The sequence below is a fragment of the Cupressus sempervirens genome, chromosome 9 (assembly GCF_028749045.1).
Source record: "Cupressus sempervirens isolate cs-2001-9-10 chromosome 9, ASM2874904v1, whole genome shotgun sequence".
Taxonomy (NCBI): domain Eukaryota; kingdom Viridiplantae; phylum Streptophyta; class Pinopsida; order Cupressales; family Cupressaceae; genus Cupressus; species Cupressus sempervirens.
The window spans coordinates 372,194,048-372,218,352 of record NC_143126.1 but is presented as its reverse complement, the minus strand read 5'-3'; the positions used below and the strand labels follow the sequence as shown (position 1 = coordinate 372,218,352).

Here is a 24,305-nt window from a genome sequence, read left to right as displayed (position 1 = left end):
CATTAACATAACATCATACTATCAACCAACATGTAAAGTAACTAACGATATAACCTTACTCATGCGTCTAATAAGAGGATCTAAACATGTCGACATATATCAAATAGTCTAGATAAAATTACCAAAACAGTTGACACAAGTGGAATCATAAGTCCAAGTCGATCATCAAAATATCCGGAAACATAAGAGCTCTAAGGTGGAGTCGCGAGAGAAGGTACCTAAGTTATAACAGACAGCGAATGATACTGCAACATAAATCTCATCTCACAGAAAATTCCAAGTATAGCTGCGAAGGAACGCTGATGATGGAGTATTTGAGTTTTATTTGGTGTACAGTGGCATTTTGGATAGGTTAGTGGTGAGAGAGAAAAGGAGTGGCCACATCAAAGACATTCGTGCTTTCCAGATTCCATCCAAGTAGACATTGGAAAGAAATTGCGTGGTTTGTCATGAAGATATTATTACCTCCTCATCATCGCCGCCAAGGTTCCAACGACAGGGACATAAAAGAAGAAGTCCGCCGGCCTATATTTCTAGTCAAACATGGCGATGTGATGCTCACGCGGGATCTTTTCTTCTTGTGTAAGCTATCTTATCACATGCTTGACCTCCGCCTTCCCCTCTCAAGCGCAATCATACATTGACACCTCCACGTCTGGGCTTTGATTTTCCCCTGCTGTTGTTTCTATGGAATTTGGTGTCGAATTCGTACTCACCTTCGTAGACATTGTTATAATGTAAATCGGAGCTTTATAAAATTCAGTTGCTAATAACAATTTGGGCGCGCAGAGCAGACATTGGATTTTAGGAACATAAATTGGGTGTGCAGAAAAGAAATTAGTGTTTGCGAAAAGAATTTGGGCGCGCAGAGTAAAAATTAGAGTTTGCAAAGAGAAATTAGACGCGCAAAGTAGAAATTGGAGTTTGCGAAGAGAAATTAGGCGAGCAGAGAAGAAATTGGGTAGCGCCGAGGAGAAATTGGAGTTTGGGAGAGAAATTGGGCGCGCAGAGTTGAATTTGGAGGTGTAGAGTAAAAAATGAGCAGCAGTGGAGGGAAGAAGGGAGGGGAAGCGACAGGCGGTGGCTTTTTCGCCTCTCTGACCTCCACCCTTTCCAACTTCGGCAGCTCGATGCATAATTCGGCTAACAGGTACACTGCTTCTCTAACTGGTTGGAAAAGGGCTTCTATCCTTTTGTTTTTGTTTACGTGCAATAATGCTTCGAAAGGTTTCACCATCAGTTTGTGTTGTAGTCTTTGTTTTTCACTTACCGGTAGGATCTTTGGCCGTGAAGACAACAGCGGGATTAATTGTGTGCGTGTATTTAATTAATTCGGTGTGCGTTGAACGAATTTATCCGTACTTTCACCATATCACTAAAGCCGAGTTTTCGCTTTCTTGTATGGCTTGGAGATTACTGTTTTCTTTTTTTGTGTTAAGGCCATTAACGAAGCACGTAGTATGACCATAAATTTGTTCTCTTTATGTGATCATTTTATCCTTGTCCCTGATGCCCTTCCCTGAACATGAATCTGCATTGAACCGTTTAATTTGCCACATCATGCTTTGATCGGATTTGCAACGGAGTAACAGAAAGCAGCCCAGGCAGACACTCAAGAGCATCTAGAAAAACAAGCTCCTTGTCTACCTATATTCATGTTAGGCTAATTTTATAAGTAGTCTGTGAGTTTCACTTCAATTTATATGTGAAATCGAGCACACCAAGGTCACGAATTTTTCATACTCCACTGTATTATATGAAATCATAATCACAATGTGCCGCTAGAATTTTTAATTTCTACTGCAAAGGCCTGTGATGTGGGGAAACCCGATGACCGCATTGAAAAATGATGCATTTAGAGACATTGGGTGAACTGAGGCAGAATATATATATATATATATATATACCGATATACCGTAATAGTCTGTTATTCTTTGAACAATCTCCAAAGCTCGATACTTCATGTCTCAGTTCTTTCCAAATCTTAATTTTGTGGGCACAATTTAGTACTTCAACTAATGCACAATTTACTATTTTAAATAATACATAACAAGTGATTTTAGGGAAAACTGTTAACTGAATTTTGTAAGGGGATTTTTGTATTCATGATCTACATTCCATATTTGTTAATGCTTTAATTTTTTCCTGCTGTGGAGTAGCTAGATTCAATTTGTAGATGCTTTTTGGTTATGAAGTTGCAGTATTTGTTTTAAATGTTTCTCCACTTGATACAGTTTAATGGGATACGAGGGGTTGGAAGTAGTTAATCCTGAAGATGGAGAAGATTTGCATGACGAAGCTCATAAAGGAAGATGGCAGAGAGAGGTAGGTCTGCACATGTGTTATGATTTTATGTTATATGGTTGATGTGAAGCCTAGTGTAATGCCTTAAAGTAGAAGAAAACATGGCCATTCACAATTTTGTGTTAATAACTGCAACACAATGCTGTGCAGGGCATTCTCTCTCTCACACACAGTTATTTCTCATGATTATTTATACTCAAAGACAATGCTGTGAAGTGCATTCTCTCTCTCACAGTTATTTCTCATGATTATGAATACTCAAACGTGGAGGCATAACTCCTAAATTCACAAGAAGTGGCATACATATTGGTTTGACATGCTTCAACTTCTACAAAGTACCATAAGAATATTTGTTATTAATCAGTTAATAAATTAATTATTCTAATAACACTACGTTAAACTATAATAATATTATACATTTATGGCAGATATAGACACAATGCATCACTTGTTTTTATTTGAATTCTTTTATAGTTTCTATTATTTTAATTGTTTGAAGCATCTGTAATAGAAACTATAAAAGAATTATATATATATATATATATATAATTCTTTTATAGTTTCTATTATTTTAATTATTTGAAGCATCTATATTATTTTTTAATTTCTATATATATATATATATATATATATATATATATATATATATATATATATATATATATATATATATATATATAAAACTAAATATTAGTTATTATTAATCTTTCACATCATTCATATTTAAAATTTAATAGTTTAATCTATATTTACTTTATTATATTGTATTTTTCCATTTTTAATTGAGATTTAAAAATTAAATTGAAGGCAAATTTTTATTTTTCAAGTTATAATTATTATTCTTTAATTTAAATGTTAATTTTTGAAATAATTTTAATATATTAGTTTATTTTAATTTTAATTTTTTTGAAAGTAAAATATTAAATGTTAAATACATATTATAATAAATTAATAATTAAATGTAAAAAATCAATTTATACTATGTATGTTTTTAAATAATTTTAATTATTGTGGAATATAATAATGGTATTTTCATTGTTCAATTTCAAATAAAACAATAAGTGGGTGAAACTAGATCCCTGTTGATTGTGAAAATACTTCACCATTCTTGACAAAATTATGTGGTACAAATTACAAATAAACAATGTTACGAGTTCCTAAAAGAATGCAAAGGTTCATAATAGGAATAAGGTGTGCTATATGTCCTAGAATGAATGTTTCTGGTTGTTTAGGGAAGGATCACTTATAAAAATTGTGAAATATCAAAAAGAATAAAATGAAATTGAGAATTGTTTTAAAGCATCAAAACAAATTCATTCCTGCTGATTATGAAATCTTAGTCTCCACATGTCATTGAGATCTACAATTTCCCTAGAGTCCAATCTTCTTGGATGCATCTTTCAAGATCTTTGAAAACTCAAAACAACAAATCCACAAGATCAATGAGCACCACAAGATCAACCAGCTCCACAAGATTGACTAGCTCCCCACGATCAACCAACTCTGATACCTTGATGCAGTGCAAGGAAGGAGAATCCCCAAAGGAGATTTCCTCGCCCTCAGCAAATAACCATACAGTGGAAGATAAACAATAACACAGAGATTTGATCCAAAATAGTGCAATTTCTTATAATAGAATCATAAGATTTACATCCAACATGCGTGGTTGTAAGGCCTTATGGGTTACAGGCCAAATACATCAACAATTACAATTACAATTCTACAAGGCCTCGGAAGATCCAAACTTTTAGCTAGCTCAGACCACAATCTGGTAGAAAGCCCAAGAAAGACCTAAACTTGTGCTCGCAAGCCACCAAGCGACCTTCTTGTTTCCTAAGCCCACACTTAACTACTAGCTCTGCCAAATTTCACTCCTCTCAACTACTCCATGCTGAACTGAATGCTGAATCCCTCCCTCGAGACAAGACAAGACCCCCCTACTTATACTAAAGCGAGCCACAAGTTGGCCTAGGAAGTTAAATTAAATAAACACTCACATTAAATACACACTCAAGCCACAAGTCGGCTTGGCAACAGACATTTAATACATGAAATAACTAAATACTTAGGACAAGCCCCAAGTTTACAAGCATAACTAAGTCAATGAAAACATGAAAGTATGCACCCTTAGGCATAGATTCACGAAGCATCTAGCTATCCAAAGCCAAGAGTGCACACCCTAACTCCCTCAGATCAAAGCTCACGGAAACAATCTCCAAGGTTTGCCAGTAAACTATGAACACATTACTAGCAACGACAAAAAGGCTCTAAGTCCAAGACGATTACTCCAAACTTTATGTGCACTTAGGACAAGGTTCCCCAATGTGCCACAAACACATCCCCAACTCCGCAAACCATAAGTCCACAAATTTGAGCTCAATTCTCCTGCATATAGGATTGTTGACTACCCTAGGATGCTCTTGCGTCAAAAACAAAATATAGAAAAATGAAGAAGATTGCTGCTCCTATTCTGCTTGTCACCATGGCATCAAAATCAGAGTCCTCATCCTTACTATCATGCTCCACATGAAGCGTAGTTTCATTCAAATGATCCCCAACCAATACTATGTTGTCTCATCCTCATCTATCTTGGTCATATCCTCAAGCTTAACATCCCATTGCAAAGCTGTAGTCTACCTATACTTTGGAGTTTGAGAATCTGCAAGTTGAAGAGTATGATGCACTTCCACTAGCTTCTCCACTCGTTAAGAGGTAAGTTTATTCTTCTTAATGGGGTGGATAAATGAATATGTGGACCAGTTCCTCTCTGTAGTTGAGGAACTAACAACCTTTAAACTCTGGTGAATCCCTCCCATGCTAGGTCCACCATCCAATAGGATTTCTCTGTGCCAAAACCGCTCTATCCAAACTTGCTTGTGGCTTACTCAAGTTTGGGCTAGAAAGGTTGGTGAGTCAAGGAACTGTGCACGAAGAGTAGAGGCCTCTTGAGAAGTCATCCAATACCTTAGGATCATCACACGGGAGGCCCCTTGTACCCAACTTTGCATACCAGTTTGCATTTAGAGAAAAGGCTGCTATATGAAGTGGGGTATTCATTATGTTCCACTTATGCGTCACAATAGGCCTAATATGCTCCTCATAAAACCACAATGTAGGATCTTTTGTTGCAATGAGTTTCTTCATCTTCCCCAACATATTGTCAAAAGTCTCATATATCTCTCCAAGACTAGGAGTATCAATATCAACATATCTAATGACATATGTAATGGGGGCTATGATAGAGCAAATATATTTGCAAGATGCAAACAAAAATTTAAATTAGAATTAGAAATTTTAAGTTATTATGAAAATTAGCAAGCAAAAGACTAACATTAAATTTTAAAAATTAACAACTTACCTCATCGTGGACCACCAGTTGTCATCAAATATCCTTTGCTTCACCACTTTTCCTTCAGAGGACTTAGAAGTGGACCATCATCCCCACTCTGGATTCACCACCATGATATTAGAGGGTCTCATGCACCTCAATTATCCTCTCCATCAAGATGAAGTATGTGCAATACCTAGAGAGACATTTGTAAATTAAAATAAAGTTAAACATTAAACACATCACATATAAGTTTCTAACAATTATAAATTAAAATAAACTAAAAGCAAACTAAACTATAGTTAAAATTGACATACCTTTTCTCGGCTGGTTTGAGGAACTCCTTAGAGAAGGACCTAAATGGAGCAAGTGAAGTGTGGTGGTTACATATAAATATTTGCACTTCTCTAGCTTTTAACACCACCTGTTTCACCCATTCAATCTTTCATATGTCTTTCAATGTATTGTTTAATGCATGAACACAACAAGGGGTCTAAAAGATGCGCCTATAAGCACCCTCTACTATCAAACCGTTTGATTTGCATACACATGCAGAATCTATGATCACTTGTACTACATTAGCCTACCCAACCTCCTCTATGGCATCCCTCAAAATGGTGAACTAGAACTCTGCATCCTTCTTTTTTCCTGAGCAATCTATGGCTTTCAAAAAATAAGAGCCAACAGGGGAAGTGACAATGATATTGATGAGTGGCCGACGTCTAACAATGGTCCACCCATCCATCATAGTGGAGCAACCCAACCTAACCCAAGTACGTTTCATATCCTTAAACAACAAAGAAACTTTAGAGTACTTATTATCTAGGACGGTGGTTTGTAGCTTATGCTCACCAGGGGATACAAATGAGGGATTCATTGTCAAAATGTCTTTCACCATTTGTTTAAAATAAGTGGAATGCATTGCATGATATCGGATACCATTAGCAACAAAGAATCTACCAATGGATGCCTCACAATTTTCCTTTTCTTTTGCATAAAACAAACTTTCCGCCGAGCCCTTCTCACCACTACTCATCTTCCTCTTCCCTCTAGTCTCAGTAGGGTTGCCACTAGTACCAATGGCGGATGACAAATGCCTAGATGATTGTGAGTGAACAAATGGTCATGTAACTGTCAAATTTTGCCCCCACACCCCCCCATTTCAGCCTTTAAGTGCAATTTTTGCCATTCTATTCTCTTCTCATTAGTCAAGTTAGGACAAACTTTGACTCAATGGCATGCAACACCTAAAAATGTGACTTCACCCTTGTATAGCTGTCTCGAAAATCATCATGACCGACATGGCAATACCACACTGTAGTCCCTCCTACATTCTTTTTATTTTGTTTCCTAGGTATGACATATTGGAGAAGAGGTTTTTTTTTTTTTTCTGTTTGTTTGAAAGGACCGTTTGCATGTTTGCTCATGATGGAGGAATTGCATTTAAATAAACCAATTTTAGGGTCAGCTTCTTTCCCAGTCCCACTACTAGCAATATTACCCCCAGCCACATATTCCTCCTCATTATCCGTCCCCCTGTCGCGGGGACTCCCCGTTTTCGAAACTTGGCCTTTTATTTAATTGTTTATTTAATTGTTTGTCTTTGTAATCTCAATACCTATTATTTTTGTAGGTTTGGAATTTTTTTGCATTTGAGAGGAATTGAAGCAGATATGACTTTATCCATTCTATGAAATGAAATACGTTTGTAGTTGGTAAAGTAAAGGATCTTGTAGTTGGTGAAACAAGTCAAGAGTCCTTTCAGATAACTGAAGTACTTGTTTTACAGCTTGTCACTGTTCCTCTTTAGGCTTAGACATGGATTGAGAAAAAATGACTTCTGCATTTTCTGCATTGTTTTCCTGATGATGGATCACTGTGTGATCTGAAATGTTGATCTAGAAAACATATGCACAGTTTAATCCAGAAACAATTTGCTTTACAGTCTATGGACTATGGGAAGATAATAAATACCATAAAAACTAATTGCAAAACATAGATCGATGGTAGTGCAATAAATCAAACTACCCACTGATTTTCGTACACTGTTTCATTGACTATTGATGTAGTGCTGGGTGAGGCTCTGAGGATTGATCCCAACTTCCATGGCTGTAAATCTAGTATTACATTCAATAATCCAAAATTTCTCCAAGGGATTTGACATACTTCATTTGTCATACAAATTTTTTATGATTTAGTTTGCTAAAATTCTGCAGCTACAAAATATTAAGGGAGGCATACCTGTCATTGGAAAAACTCACCATATATCATGTTCATCATTTCAATCAAAATAGAATTGCTACTAGTGATGGCAAGACCATCATTACAGAAAATCAGGATCATTATGTCACCACCACTTACTTTTTCATAGAGCTGGGTTCAATTTTTATTTAAAAAAAATAGAGTCTATCAGTTATTGATCAATTTTAAAAGTACTGGGTTTGAGGACTTTCCTTAAGTCATTTCCCAACCTGCAAATCAAATGTTCTTTTTCTAGAACATAGAATTCTTGTGCTCGAGTCATGTAGATATCTTTCTCCATTCTCCATTCAAGAAAGACATCCATGTGACATATCTTCCATCTAGATTGAGCAGCAATGGAAATAACCTAAGTCACAAGGTTCGAGTTCGAGTTCGAGTTCGACAAGGATGAAGTTCGGATGAAGTTCGATAAGTCAAAAAACTCGAAAAAAAATTCGACATTAAATTCGCCTCATGTAATTCTCAAGAAAATATGTTATTTATCATTATTATTATATGTTTGAGTTTAATGCAAGGAACTTTTCAATTCATAACTACAATAGAAAACGTCTCTTCATTTCTAACAATATATCCAATATATAATCAAAATAGTTTGAGATTACAAAATAGATTTGAAATCATTACAACAAAAGATATCACATTTATAAGATATAACCGATAAGAAACATGTGAAATCATGATTACAAAATTCTTTTACTATCCAAAAAATAGATCAGCGTTTTACACTTTAAAGTTTAGAACTTCAAATAGCTCAAAATTAACAAAAGTACGAAGATAGTTCTTGTCAAAATATTATAGTCAAAAGTCAATACTATTAAACTTCAAAAAAGCTCCAAGTTATCGAGAGCACTTGGCTGATTTGCTCTAGAATCATCATCAGTGTCACTACTTAGCTCATCATCCAAGAAGTCTGGTTCCTCTAGAGGTCTAGTTGCCATGTCTTCTGAAATTCCCTTTTGTGAGGAAGATGTGGAGTCCTTTGCTGATTGGTTCATGAGCAATTTCAAATTGCTGCGAACATAGACAAGATCTCCCAACTTTCCAGACAGCAGCTTGTTCCTTTTTTTAGAATGAATGTGGTCAAAACAACTCGAGTTCCTCTCACATGCTGATGAACTGGCTCCTTGACTCAATACTCTAATAGCAAAGCGCTGTAGTTCAGGAGTTTGTGCCCCATAGCTCATCCACCATCTATACCCAGTTACCTCAGCTTGTGCCATGTCATATTGTGTTGCTTGCATTCGAAACATCCCTTCTGCTTTCTTGTATTTCCAACATTGGTCCCTGATCAAAGCTGCAATGTTTTGATCCGGCTCATACTTGCTAATGGCATCATAAAGCCTTGCCATAATTTCACTATCACTTTGTCTATCAATATGAAATAACTTGGGCTCCAAATAGCAAGCTGCTGCATGTAGAGGTGTGTGCATCATTTTCCACCTGAAATCAACTGCCTCCCATATCTCCATGTAGTTTGCTTCCACATTCTTCAATACTCTCTGAATGGATTCTTTACAACGGTCCATGCTTTCATAAAGCATGCCAAAGCAAGGAGCATCGCCATCCACCATACGAAGAACCTCAACAATTGGACCACATATGTTGAAAACCTTTGATCCACTTTCCCAAAAATTGTTGTTTAAAATGATTTGCTCTATGTTCTTCCCCTTAGCACTTTTAGAAAGTGCTGAATTTTCCCACTCATTAGAACAAATCACAGATCTCAAAGCTGCTTTTTCTTTAATTACTCTCCTCAATGTGATATAGAATGAAGCAAACCTTGTCTCACAAGGCCTCAACAACTCTCTCGATGCATATTTCCTGTAAAGACTCAAGGTGAGACGATGGTTTCTAATGAAATTTGCAACTGATCCCCCTCTATAAATGGCTTCATGTATCCATGGGAACTTGGCCAAGTCATGAAGCAACAAATCCAAACAATGGGCTGCACATGGGCTCCAATAAATCTGTGGGTACTTCTCTACAATCAGCTTCCCAGCTCTCACACAATTCGCTGCACTATCAGTAACCACTTGAACCACATTTTCTACCCCCACTTCAATAATAGCTTCTTCTAATATCTGGAAAATATATGCTAAAGTTTTCTTTTGATCACTCGTGTCAATCACTTTCACGAACACAACTCCTTCAGGGGAAGCCACCAAAACATTAATCAAAGGCCTCTGACATATATCTGACCACCCATCACTCAATACAATACAACCTGTTGCCTTCCAAGAGGCTTTGATCACATCTAACTTTCCTGTCACTCTGCCTTTGGACCTCTCTAAAAGAGTTGTTCTCAAAGCTTCTGAAGATGGAGGTGTGTAGCCTTTACCGAACTCTGCTGTTTTCACAACTGCATTATGGAAATGGGGATTCCTTGCCGCATTAAACGGGACAGCACCAATAAAGAAATAATCAGCCCATGCATCATCGACCTCTTGCCTCTCTATTGGTTTCCAAAAGCTGTTTAATGTTCCACTTTGTTTCATTGAACCTGTGGATGTAGACTTGACAAAACTAGAGGACGACACAAATGTGAACCTAGACACATCCTCTTGAATTCTTTGTTTTTTCTGTATCTTTTTTCTGTCAGCTTCACTCAAAAGGGTTAGTTCTCTCTCTATATCAGCTACCATTGCATCAGTCACATTTGGACATGCTCTAACACCTCCTGCTGTACCCCCACTGATACCAAGTAAGTGGTCTCTTGCCCTTGTTAGACTTCCTGTAAAATCTTCCGTACAATTAGTACAATAGAGTTTAGCACCATCTTTTGTCACATATTCCCATACTTCAGAGTTTGATTTTTTGGGAGCCATTCAATAATTACAGCCTGCATGATGCAAAAGAAAATTAATATTAAAAAACATTCAATATTTTCTTCAAAATGTAAAAAGGAAATATAAGAAATAATTATTTCAAACTCTATAATGAAACATTAATATATACCAAACTTTATTTCAATTAACTAGATACTAAAAATAACCCTTTTAAACTCTTATAAAAAAATTAAAATATTCTAAAATTAAAAAATATTAAACTTAAAAACTAAGTAAACTCTAAATCTAACAAAACAAAACCACTTGAGTAATCTATTTGTTTTAAAATATAAAGTAAATACATAATACTTTTTCTATGTTTTAATATACATTAGCTTTTTATTTTATATACAAATAATAAATAAAAAATAAAAATTACATAGTATAAATAAATTAATAATATTTATTATTAATAATAAATAATGATATTAAGTCAAATTATTTTGCACTTTGCTTTAAAAATAAATAATACATACAAAATTAAATAATTACGCAAACGAAATATTAAAAGCTTACGAAAATAAATAAAAAATATTTTAATTTAAATATTTATATAATAATTTAATATAAATAAAATCTTATTGTTTATTATTGTTTTATGATAAATATTGTTATATTTATATTAAAATACAAATCTAATATTATTTGATGTTTAAAATCTTAATATTTTATATTAAAATAAGTTATAACTTATCATTATTTTATTAAAATACTCTATTATTGTTTCACTCTTTATGTATTATAATATTTTTAAAACTTTTAATAATAAACAAATTTTAAAACATTACATTATAACAATAAGTTATAACTTATAACAATAATAATAATAAACATAATTGTTAAAACATAATTTTAAAACTTTACAATATTATAATTTATAACATTTATAAAACCCTACATAACAAACGGAGGAGGAATGTAAAAAATTGCAGTGAACGATGGAACATTGGAATGTATGCCTACCTCTGCCGCGTGAGCCTCCCTTTGCTGTCCGCCTGCGCCTGAAATAGTCACTCCAGCCTGCGCCTGAAACAAACACTCCAGTTTTCGCTTTCTAGCTTGTAGACGGATTTTCCAGCGGCTCAAATGCGTTTTCCCAGCTGCGTTTCAGCCCTCCAGAGCGGATGACCAATGAAACTTGCAGCCTTAGCCTTCAAATGATCGCTTCAGAAGCTTCAAAAAGTGAACGCCAAAAACACTCGATATATTTGCAATGACGGAAAGCGTGTTTTTATAACATTTAGAAGTCGAAAACCCTAAAACGACCTCACAATAAAATAATATTTATGGAAAACGACAACAGAATATTAGCCGTACGAATTTGAGGCGAATTTTATGATTTTATTTTTATTTTTTTAAGGTTCGCCGAATTTCGAATTTCAAGCCGAAAATTCGGCGAACCTTGTGACACAGGAAATAACCAACTAAAATTTGCCATCTTTATAGTAGGGGCAAATGTTTCTTCATAGTCTATCCCTTCCTTATGTGCTTATCATTTTTTAATAAGATGACCTTTCTACATGCTAAATGAACCACTTAATTTACACTTTATAATCTATTCACAATAAATGGACTTTTTTCCTAGGCACAATGTTGATAACAACTGATTCTTTTGTTTCACCAAGGCACTGTATTCCACCCTGATGGCAGTTTTTCATTAGACTTACCTTCATCTTTTGCAAATGTACTGGGCTTAAACACCTATGCGATAGCAAAAACTAGTGTGAAAGTGACCTGCTCACCACCTTGCATAAGTTGTTTTACCAGTTCCTTAGATCGACATTCCATTTCGTTTGGTAATTTATCTTTCAAACACCCTTCATCATGTTATAGTACCTCTTTGATCTCTTTTGTTGGCTCTCTTGTGATTGTGTTCAAAAGATTCATCGGCATTCCATTTCCTTTGGCAATTTATCTCTCAAACACCCTTCATCATGTTATAGTACTTCTTTGATCTCTTTTCTTGGCCCTCTTGACTGTGTTCAAAAGATTCAATATCACACTCTAATCCACCAGATTTGTGTTCTTATTGTGAATACGAAGAGTGCTCGCTATTTTCTCCATCTACTAAAACCCAATCATGAGTTTACCTTTTATGGCTTTTCTTGTTTGATCTCAGCATTATAATTTGTTCCAAAATTAGTAGCTATCCATACCCCACGACTGATAGGACTACCATTAATTGAAAAGAAAGGTATTTATTTTTCCTCTTATCTACAATAACATCTCTATGAATGACAATTTTGTTTGTAGAGAGATCACTTACACAAGAATTTCTGTTGAATCATGCTACCAAAGATTGACATTTAGCGAGAATTTTCAAGGAATTCTATTAATGTTTAGATTGATGCATTCACAACTTTTTCTTAATTCCCAATCATGAATTTGACTTTTATGATGTTTCTTGTTTGGTTTCAACACTAGAATTTGTTCCAAAATTAGGAGTAATTTCTTAACCAGAATAACATCTTTATTGATGACTTTTATTTTGTAGAGAGATCACTTACATAAGATTCTCTATTTGATCATGCTACCCACGACTAGGATTTTCAAGAAACTCAAAGGTTAAATTGATGTGTGCACAGCTTTTACTGAATTCCTATACTGCACAATTCAGTGGTGGACCTTGCACCTCACCACCTCCATAACAATCCTATTCCCCCTTTGCACAACTTGATATTGCCAATGTATATCATCCTTCTTGCATAATTCCTTGAACTAGTTGGAGATAAACTCATTGCCATTATATTATTTGAATGTCTTGGCCTATTTCTTGTCTGGTTTTCAAGTAAAGCTTTCCATGCCACAAAGTTAGGATAGCACTCTACTTTATTGTATAGCAAATAAATTCACATTTTTTTTCGAAAATTCATCAAGTAACAAGAGAAACATTATACTAGACATTATTGTTGTCTTCATAGGACCACACAAATTAACATGTACCCAATCTAGAACCCCTTTTACTTGCTATATCTTATGAGTATCAAATAGATGTTGACTTGTTTGTGTATATGACACCCTATGCACACATTATAATTTTTCATAATGACTGGAAGTCCATCCACCACATTAGTCTCGAGTCCTTGACTTGTACCAAGAGTAGACAAATGTTGATAATTCAGGTGGCCATACCTTCCATGAAGTTCATTGGTACACCCAATTGCTACAAGTGGATATGCCTTTGCTTCTTTAGGATCATTAAAATTAGGCAATCCTTTTTTCATCAATTCCAATAGTAATTACTTTGTTATCTTGAAGAATAGTTTTAATACATTTGTTTTCTTGAAACTTTACAAAAAGAGTAGGTTTCTTACTAAAAATCACTTAGGGATAGTAGATTTTATTCACGGACATACCAAAACATTCTTTAGTTTAGAGCTTAGCTCATTATTCACCGTGACCCTAACAGTCCCACAACCTCTTACAAAGTGAGTCCAATTGTCATCCAAAAAAGAAAATTCAATATTGCTTTTATCCTCAACTAAATATATCTAACTGGCATTAAAATGTTGAGATGCACCAAACTCAAAATATCAAGCTGTAGAATCAATAGAATAGTTCTTTGATGCCACAAAATTAAGGTCATCCATTGCTCTCTATTCACCCTTAGCAACATTTTTATACACTGACTTTTTTTAATCACTTGTGAGATTACATTGTCACTCTGGACAATCTTTCTTGAAACATCTTAGCTCTTTATAGAAGTAAAAATTCTACTTGGATCTTTGTGTTGAATTACCATCCTTGAAGATACATGTAATGGGCACCCTAGAAATGCCCAAAAAACTGAACCAACTGCTGATATTGATCTTAATGTCTTTGCATAGATTTGAAACCACATAACATGAATAAGAAGGAATTGATGCAAACTGAAGATTGAACTGCTGTTGAAATAATATTAGTTTTCAAACTAATAAAATCAAATACATAGCAAACTCTTCAACTCACTAATTACTCCAGCATTATAACATGATATTCCAGTAATGACTTCCCATCTTGCTGCTATAGTAATATGAATAGTGCCGCCCTACAATGCTGCTATAATAAAAACTGCCTTCAATCACTCTAAGACCCTCATAAAATCATCCCTCCACAATGGCATAAGTATCGGACAAGGAGTGAGAATGATATGAGCAAACATCCAATCTGCCTATAGCTGGAAATGCGCCCAAGCTGCCTGTTAATGAAGTTGATAGCAATGAATTCCAAAGGCCAAACCCCAAGGGAATGATGTCTACAATGTCACAAGAGAGGATAGACATCCTCTAATGCCAAAAACAAATCTGTAGCTCACACATCCATTTTCTTGTCATATCCAACCTGCCTAACAATAGCTACAAGCTCTCCTTTGATTTTTACTTCATAGGGTCAACCACCTTTCAGAAGCAATGTGGGATAAATAAAATAAAATAAAATAAAATAAAAGGCTAATGGTCACACAACTGGACAATTGCTAAAGTGGGGACATTACAGTCTACCCCCCTTGAAATTGTTTGTCCTCAAGCAAACTCAGTCCTGTTTGTTGTAACACCTGCTCACTCTCCCAAGTAGCATCTTCCTTTGGTAAGTCTCTCCATCTGACTAAATGTTCTTTAATCACCTTGTTCCACAGAGTCCTTTCCCTGGTATCTAGAATAGCCTTAGGAATCAATACAAGCTTCCTCTACTCATCTAATGGTGGCAAATCTGCAGAAGGAACAATTCTTTGATTGATGGCTTTCTTAAGCCTCGACACATGAAACACATTATGCACCCGACTACCCTCTGGAAGCTCAATCTTGTGGGCAACCTCGCTCACCCTGCAAATCACTCTGTAGGGACCATAAAACCTAGGCTTCAACTTCTTTACTCCGCTCTTCTTGAGTGATGACTATCTATATGGTTGTAGCCTCAAGTAAACCATATCCCCAACCTCAAAGCTGCGCTCTATCCGGTGCTAGTCAACATACAATTTCTGTTGATTTTGGGCTTGTTGTATATTCTCCTTGAGCACCCTCAAAACATCCTAACTATCTTGCAAGTAGTCTTTGGCTTTGGGCAACCTACTATCCCCCAAAACCAGATCTATGAAACTAGGTGCTTCATAACCGTACAGTGCCATGAATGGAGTCATCTTGATGGACGTATGATAAGTGGTGTTATAATAGTATTCTCCCATATGTAGCCATTTGACCCAAGCTCTCTGTTGTGCAGTCGCATAGTTCCTTAGATATCTTTCCACCCATTTATTCACAATCTCCGTCTGCCCATCTATCTGCGAATGAGAACTATTGCTAGATGTAAGATTTGTGCCACACAATCCAAACAATTCCTGCCAAAAAACACTCATAAATTTACTATTTCAATCACTGACAATGAAACTAGGTAGCTCATGTAACTTGAATGTCTCTCTGAAGAAAAGATCGGCCACATGTGCTACTGTGTAGGTGGATGGAATAGCAAAGAAGTGAGCAAACTTTGTCAGCCGGTCAACTATCACATAGATGCAATCTCTTCCCTATACTCGTGGTAACCCGGTGATGAAGTCCATAGAAATACTTTCTCATTTCCTATTCGGAATGGGTAAAGACTGTAACAACCTTGCAAGATATGTGTGCTCTCCCTTATTTTGTTGACAAACTACGCACTCCTTGACATGCTTCTGAACATCATCCTTGAGTCCTTTCCATGTGAATCGCTCATGAATCTGCCTGTAGGTCTTAAAGATCACTGGATGTCCAGCTGTAGGTGCATCATGAAATGCCTTCAGTATTACCTCCCTAAACTCTGGTGCAGAAATAAAATATATCCTACCCCTACCCTAGAACTTGATCAATCCATCCACCACCATATAAGGATCATCCTGTATGGTGCCTACAATCACTTCAGAAGCCCAAGTGTCCCTCGCATACTTTGTAGTAATCCTATTTCTCCAATCTCTGGTAATCTTAGCTAGAGCACAAATATGAGGTCTCTGGGATAAAACATCTGCCACCACATTCTTCTTACCTTTGACAAACTCAATGTCAAAGTCATAGGCCCGCAACTTTGTAATCCACTTCTGTTGTCTATCATTCAAATCACGTTGGCTCATGAAGTATTTGATAATGTTGTGATCAGTCCTGATAACAAACTTCCCCCCAACTAGGTAGGACCAAAACTTGGCCAATGCATGCATAATAGCCCACATCTTCCAATTACAGATGGAATAGCCCCTCTCCACTCCACGAAGCTTCCTACTCTTAAAAGCAATGGGATGCTTCTCTTGCATCAAGACTGCCCCAATCCCATCACCTGACGCATCACAATGAAGCTCAAATGGCTTCGTGAAGTTCGGTAGCTCTAATACTAGACATGATGACAAACTTTCTTGAAATAATTGAAGCTTCTTTGAGCTGCCTTTGTCCATGCGAAGGCCTCTTTCCTGGTAAGGTCTGTCAAGGGTGCAGCGATCTGTGAAAATCCCTTACCAAATCTCCTATAAAACCTGCAGAGACCAAGGAACCCCTTAAGCTGTGTAGGGTTCGTAGGAGTAGGCCAATCAACAATAGCTCTAATCTTTTTGGGATCTACTCGAATTCCATCTGCGCTGATGATATGCCCAACTTATAGTAACTTAGTCAACCCAAACTCGCACTTAGATTCCTTGGCATATAGTGACTCTTTCTCCAAAATGGACAACACCATCTCAAGATGTTGTAAATGCTCCTCCCAAGTCTTACTGAAGACCAAAATGTCATCAAAGAAAATCAGGACAAATCTCCTAAGTTGCTCCCTGAATACCTAATTCATGCAACTTTGGAACGTAGCAAGGGCATTGGTTAGCCCAAATGGCATAATCAAAAACTCAAAGTGGCTATAGTGATACCGAAAGGTTGTCTTCTAAATGTCCTCCACCCTCATGCTGATCTGTTGATACCCTGACTATAAATCAATCTTCGTAAAGAAGCATGCACCAAGAAGCTCATCAATTAGCTCATCTATCCGTGGGATGGGATATCTGTTCTTAATAATATTCTTATTTAATGCACTGTAATCGATGCACATGCACATCATCCCATCCTCCTTCTTTACTAATACTACTGCTAAAGCAAAGGGCTTCTTACTAGGCTTGATATGCCCCGTCTCAAACAAATCCTTAATCGCCTTTTCTATCTCATCCTTGTGTTTCTTAGGATGACGATAGGGAGTAATCATAACTAGTTTGGCTCCCTCCTCAAGTTCAATAACATGCTCTATCCCTTTGTCAAGAGGAACCCCATGCAGAATCTTGCCAAAAACTTTATCTAGTGGATGTCTCTTCACTTGCGGTCCCTGTGAGGCTGACATAGTAAAACATTCTGTCGCCCACTCTACATCATCATGCCGAAACAATCTCTGCATTCTCCTCAAGGAGATTACTCTGCAACTCCCATTTGAAAGTCCTCTAAGTACAATAGTTCTCCCCTCATGCTGAAACCTCATCTCCAATTTTGCTGCGATGAGTGTGAACTTGACTAGCGAGGCCATCCATGTCATGCTGAGGATGACATCATAGTCTCCCATGTCTATTACATAGAACTCATCCTCCAACTCATAGCCATCTCCAAACCTGATGTGAAGATTAGATAGCTTCCGAGTGCATAATAATTTGTCACCATTAGCTACCATGACTCTAAACCTGGCATGCTCCTCAATCTGTAAACCTCTCTTGGCTACTAATCATGCATCTATGAAATTATGTGTAGCCCCAGTGTCAATGAGTGAGATCACTTTCTGCCCCTGGATAGTACTCCTAACCTTAAATGTGATTTCCTTCCGAGCCCTCGTTAATCGTGCCAATGACTTCTCATCCTTAGGAATGCTGCTCTCCTCTATAGTGCTATCCTCATTTGAATCAGAGTGCTGATCCTCCCTCTCTGACTGTGACTCTTTTGCTGAGAAATACTCCATTTGATTTGCCTTAGCCTTGAGAGAACACTTATGAGATGAGTCCCAAGGCTCTCTGCAATGAAAACATAGCTTTTTCCTCCTCAACTCATTTAGGGTGTCATTATCCAACTTATTATCTCTTTTTGGCTGAGCATCCTTGTGAAAATATTTTTTGTCCTTCTCCTTGTCCTTTTTCATATATGAATCCTTGTGCTGAAATCTGCACCTAAAAGAAGGTGCTAAGTCACGAGCCTTTTTAGTGGCCTTCTGTAACGTAACTGGGTCATGCCCCTTGACCCAAGCCCTCAAGGGATTTGAGAGTCCGTCCATAAACAACACTACTAACCTCCTCTCTGAAATATCTGTGACCTCCTCTCTGAAATATCTGTGACCAACATAGCTAACCTCTAAAATTCACTAATATACGTCTCAACTGATCCCCACTGCTTGAGTTGTGCCAACTCCTTAAACTGTAATTCAGGATCTTTGGTATCAAATCTCTCTATGAGTCTCTCAATGAACTCCTCATAAGATGTGATCTGATTATGTCCCAGGGTTACCATGCCATGGTGCCACCACTCATGCACCAGACCATCCAAATGAATAGCCGCATACTTGATAGTCTCCTCCTCAATCATAGGATTTAGTTGGAAGTATGTATCTACCTAAAGCACCCAAGCTCATGCAGTCATCTTCCTTGTAGCATCATAATAAAGTAAAGAAAGTTTCCTAACTTTCTTTCTTAGCTCAAAGTTTTGATTTCTCCCTCCTAATCTAGGCATGTGTCTCATCCTTAAGTCCATATAATCTCTAAGAGAATATCCGTTTGAAACTCTGGTCCACTAGCCTCCCAGTCCCTCCTGAACTGATCTTGTAATTCGGTAATTTGTGATTCATTAACTGGTTGAACCGGATCTCTAGGTGGGAAGGTGGGTAGAAGATGTCTCAAGCTCGCTATTTGAGCTGGGCGTGGAACATGTCTAAAGTTATCAGCTTCATTCCCATTGTTTCCATGTCCATTATTACCATTAATGCGATTCTCAAGACCGTTGTTGTTGCCTTGGCCTCCATTATTATCATTGCCCCTATTGTTATCATTTCCCCCATTGTTATTGTTTCCATTGTTGGCATCCCCTGGATTAATATTGACGCTCGTCTGTCTAGCCATAAGCTGTAACATCATATCCATTTGCCTATTCTACTCCTGTAGCATATGTCGCCCCTCCTCTAACGTACCCAGTAACCGTCTGAACATTACCTCCTGATTTGGACCAGTATTCCTGCCTCCACCTAATCCTGTAGTCCTGTCATCTCGGTCACCCATACTGCTGTCTTGATCAAAGAATATGTCCTCTGTGTCTGTATGACTGGATTGTATGTCCCTCGGCACAGATGAACTAGACTGTTCGCTCTGCAAGTCTGAACTCCTACTTGTCTTGCTATGGTATTGCGGAAATTATAAAGCCCCTGTCGCATGCTCAAACATAAATGCTTAGCCCTTCTAATTTCTGCTTTTAGTGTTTTGACATTTTGTCAAACACTTTTCCCTCTCTCTGGCTGTTCCAAATTCCCTATAAGACCTTCACAAGATGGCAGGACTTATAGCTCTGATACCACTATAATGGGCACCCTGGAAATTCCTAAAACATTGAACCAACTGCTGATATTGATCTTAATATCTTTGCATAGATTTGAAACCACATAACATGAACAAGAAGGAATTGATGCAAACTAAAGATTAAACTACTGTTGAAATAATATTAATTTTCAAACTAATAAAATCAAATACATAGCAAGCTCTTCAACTCACTAATTAATCCAGCATTATAACATGATATTTCAGTAATGACTTCCCATCTTGCTGCTATAGTAATATGAACAGTGCCGTGCTATAGTGTTGCTAGAATAGAAATTGCCTTCAATCAGTCGAAGACCCTCATAAAATCATCCCTCCACAATGTCATAAGTATTGGACAAGGAGTGAGAATGATATGAGCAAACACCCAATCTTCCTGTAGCTGGAAATGCGCCTAAGCTGCCTGTTAATGAAGCTGATAGCAATGAACTCCAAAGGCCAAACCCCAAGGGAATGACGTCTAGAATGTCAAAAGAGAGGATAGACATCCTCTAATGCCAAGAATAGATCTGTAACTCACACTTCCATTTTCTTCTCATATCCAACCTGCCTAACAATAGCCACAAGCTCTCCTTTTATTTCTACTTCATAGGGTCGACCACCTTTCACAAGCAATGTGGGATAAATAAAATAAAATAAAATAAAATAAAATAAAAGGCCAATGGTCACACAACTGGACAGCTGCTAAAGTGGGGACATTACAATACACCAATTGGACTAGTTGCTATTGAAGTTCTCGAGTCTTTGGAATTAGATGCACAGATCAGTCTATGTTGAGAAACTATACATTACCAAAGCAACCAAATCTTGATAATCTATTAGCTTTTCAAAAACTGACAATTGATCACTGAGATCCCACAATGCAAATGATGGTAAAGAATAGATTCCCCTTTCCTAAAATTAGGGAAAAACAAAAGAGTTTTTGAATATGAAGCTCTCCTGGCTTTGGATGCTTGATGTTTTGTTTTGAGACATTCCCACAATGCTGAAGCTACAGGGACATTCTAATCTTTGGCACTGATCTATCAGCAATAAATAGTTTTACAAGCATAAAAAACATCCTTATGGAATTTCATCCTCTTTTAGGCTTATCTACGGCATATTTTTAATAATTGTATAAAATTATGATATTGCTATCAGGATTCAATTGTGTAATTTTTGAGTCAAACTAATTGACCCATGTTCATGACTCATGAGTAGCGATTCTGTAAGTTTTACTGAAAATATTAAAAGAACAATAAACATAAGTCAGAAATTCTTGTCCTAAATATGTATAACATTTCTAGGACTGTAGTCAAATTAAATAAATTTCCCGCATGCCACTACAAAACTGTAAAAATTAACTTATTTTACTGATTCAATGACCTCATTGTGAATAGCTAAAGATAGTGTCTTCTTTGAAGCATGCCTTTTCCCTTTAGCAAAGGGCTTCCTTGTGCTATTGCAGATACAGATGCTGTAAATGCTTAATTGTTTTGTGCTCCTCATAAGTGTTTCCTGTTTTTCTTTTATTGCCAGCATCAAATGCAATTCTTTCATTCAATAACAACCTAAATGCATTCACTAATATTTTCCTTCTGCAGATATGAACCGCAAACTCTCTCCCTTTGGTCTGTAAAGTGATGACAGCTCTGATACCATATTGTTATTATATTTGCGAGCTTTAGAATATAACATTGCATAGAGGCTTCTTCAATAAGCCTGAAAGAATGAAATACTTAAAAAAAAAGCAACAACTTTGTATAACAAATAAGTCTCTATCTACAAAAATATCCTCCAGCTGATGATAGCACACAAATAACCAATCTAAATTTATACCTCTACAATGCTAACAATATATTACTGTCGTACATATTTCTGCAATGGCAAAGCTATATTAATAATTGCTGCATCATGGAGCAAGATGAATATATACAAACAAATCCATGTTATCACTGGCTTATACTTGTAATTTTGCACGTCAAGGCACACATAAAGCCTATCTAGCACATATAGTCAAAGAGCAGTATAATGCCTATGAGCACATATATACTCCTGCAAAACACATACATCTCATAGAATCTCATAACATAGTAATCACAATTCACTTCTGATTCTCCACTTGAATGTATGATCAAAATGATACATAACTAGCATGATTAAAATTACTTATAATCATCATCAATTAAAAAATTCTAAATCATCAGTACAAGTAACTAATATCACATGCTTGCTATAAAGATAATGAAATTGATAAGATTGCAGCTCAATCACAATATTATCATGTCTCGCACTAGTCATTTTGACATGGAATGCAGTCACAATAAGTTACTAATATCACAGAGCACGATAATAGCATATCCTGTCTTTGTAATCATAATTACAGAACAGACCAAGCCACCAAACACAATTAGCCTCTGAAACACCTCATATGGATGATTCCGAAATCAACATATACATCTCTTAAGAAGACATCACAATAGCCAAGCACAGCTTTTAACTGCAAATATCAATGCAAGGTTTTATTAATGATCACACATTCAAGATAAGTTATGAGGTAGTTCTAGTAGACACCCTATACAAATATCGTCATGCATGCACTGACAGCAATTATCTATTTTCTGAAAAGTTACTGAAAACGTCACAACAATGAACATCACAGAGCATTATGAGGTAGTTCAGTCCTGATTTTAGAGACCCTATCAATAATATCATGCATGCACTCACAGAGATAATCTATTTTCTGACAAGGTACTGAAAACAGGCCACAACACGAGCATCACAGAGCCTCTGGATAAAACAAGAGACAAAACTTGAGGGGCTTACACCCTTTATGTGTACTCAAAGATACTAATACCCGGTTTTCCAGTCATTGCATATGGAATCTGGTATTCAGAAGCCTTTATATGTCAAGACAATTAGATGCATTATCTGTCTAGAGGAGCTAATATATAACTATTAACATTAATATCTGTAGTTTGCATGTTAAGTAGATCTGTGTCTGAATAGCTGCCCTTCCTTCTGCCTCTGGGAGTAATACATTACAGATTATGCGGCAGGAAATTTCACCCTTCCTTAGATGCATGAGCTCGGTTTTTTCAGTTGAAGTATGGTGTTGTACATTTGAAAGAATTTCATGACCAAAACCAGCCACTATTACTAGTATAGTGTGATAGATTTTGTGTTTGAAGTCTAACCTGTTTTAATGAGTTATTCTCAGGATCAGGATAGTTACTGGAGAATGATGCAAAAATATATTGGATCAGATATCACGTCCATGGTTACCCTTCCTGTCATGATTTTTGAACCCATGACAGTGCTTCAGAGGATGGCTGAGGTATAACACATCTGAAATCTGGCTGTATGTTATAAACTTTTGAAGTGTGACGATTATCTTATTTTGCTTTGACACTTGTGTTGCAGTTAATGGAGTACTCTTATTTGTTAGATTTGGCTGATGAGTGTGAGGATCCCTATCTTAAGATGGTTTATGCATGTGAGTTTAATCATATTTTTGGAGCAAAAATATAGATTTTAATGTCCATTCTATTTCAATGTCTCAGTTTGAACAAGTAACCCTTCACTAGCTTAATGCAGTTTAGATGTATCATTTTGTCAGCATCATGGGCAATTTCTATTTATTCTGCATACCAGAGAACTTGGAACCCTTTCAATCCAGTTCTTGGAGAAACTTATGAAATGGTCAATCATGGAGGGATTACATTTATTGCAGAACAGGTGATTAGATTTGTCTGTTCAAGGTGTTTCGTTATTATTGGAAAGAACTTTTTTACTTTAAACTACATGTCTTATTCTAGCTTGGCCTTACCTTTTCTGTTCATGTTATGGCTGCTTTGTAAGTCTATTTAATTTAAAATTAAAAAAAATCCTGACAGGTTTGCCATCATCCCCCAATGAGCTCAGCATTTGCGGAAAACAAGCATTTTACTTACACAATCACTTCAAAAGTAAAAACCAAGTTTCTTGGAAACTCTGTTGATATATACCCACTTGGACGGTAAAATTCTTGAATATCTGTTTTCTTCATCTTCTTTGATCTCAAAGTTGTAGCCAGTGGAGA

At 36.4% G+C, this 24,305-nt stretch overlaps 1 protein-coding gene across 2 annotated transcripts in view; it reads left to right on the top strand.

Annotated features, from left to right (window-relative positions):
• Nucleotides 1–625: 625 nt before the first annotated feature.
• The window catches only part of LOC149538840 (oxysterol-binding protein-related protein 3A-like), an 81,846-nt gene continuing 58,166 nt past the window's right edge, over nucleotides 626–24,305 (top strand). For both annotated transcript variants that reach the window (XM_089800171.1, XM_089800170.1), the window contains exons 1-6: nucleotides 626–1,150; nucleotides 2,235–2,325; nucleotides 23,445–23,561; nucleotides 23,648–23,720; nucleotides 23,844–23,962; nucleotides 24,121–24,242. In XM_089800171.1, the coding sequence (XP_089656297.1) occupies nucleotides 1,038–1,150; nucleotides 2,235–2,325; nucleotides 23,445–23,561; nucleotides 23,648–23,720; nucleotides 23,844–23,962; nucleotides 24,121–24,242 (635 nt within the window). In that variant the 5' untranslated portion in view covers nucleotides 626–1,037. The remainder of the gene's footprint in view (nucleotides 1,151–2,234; nucleotides 2,326–23,444; nucleotides 23,562–23,647; nucleotides 23,721–23,843; nucleotides 23,963–24,120; nucleotides 24,243–24,305) is intronic.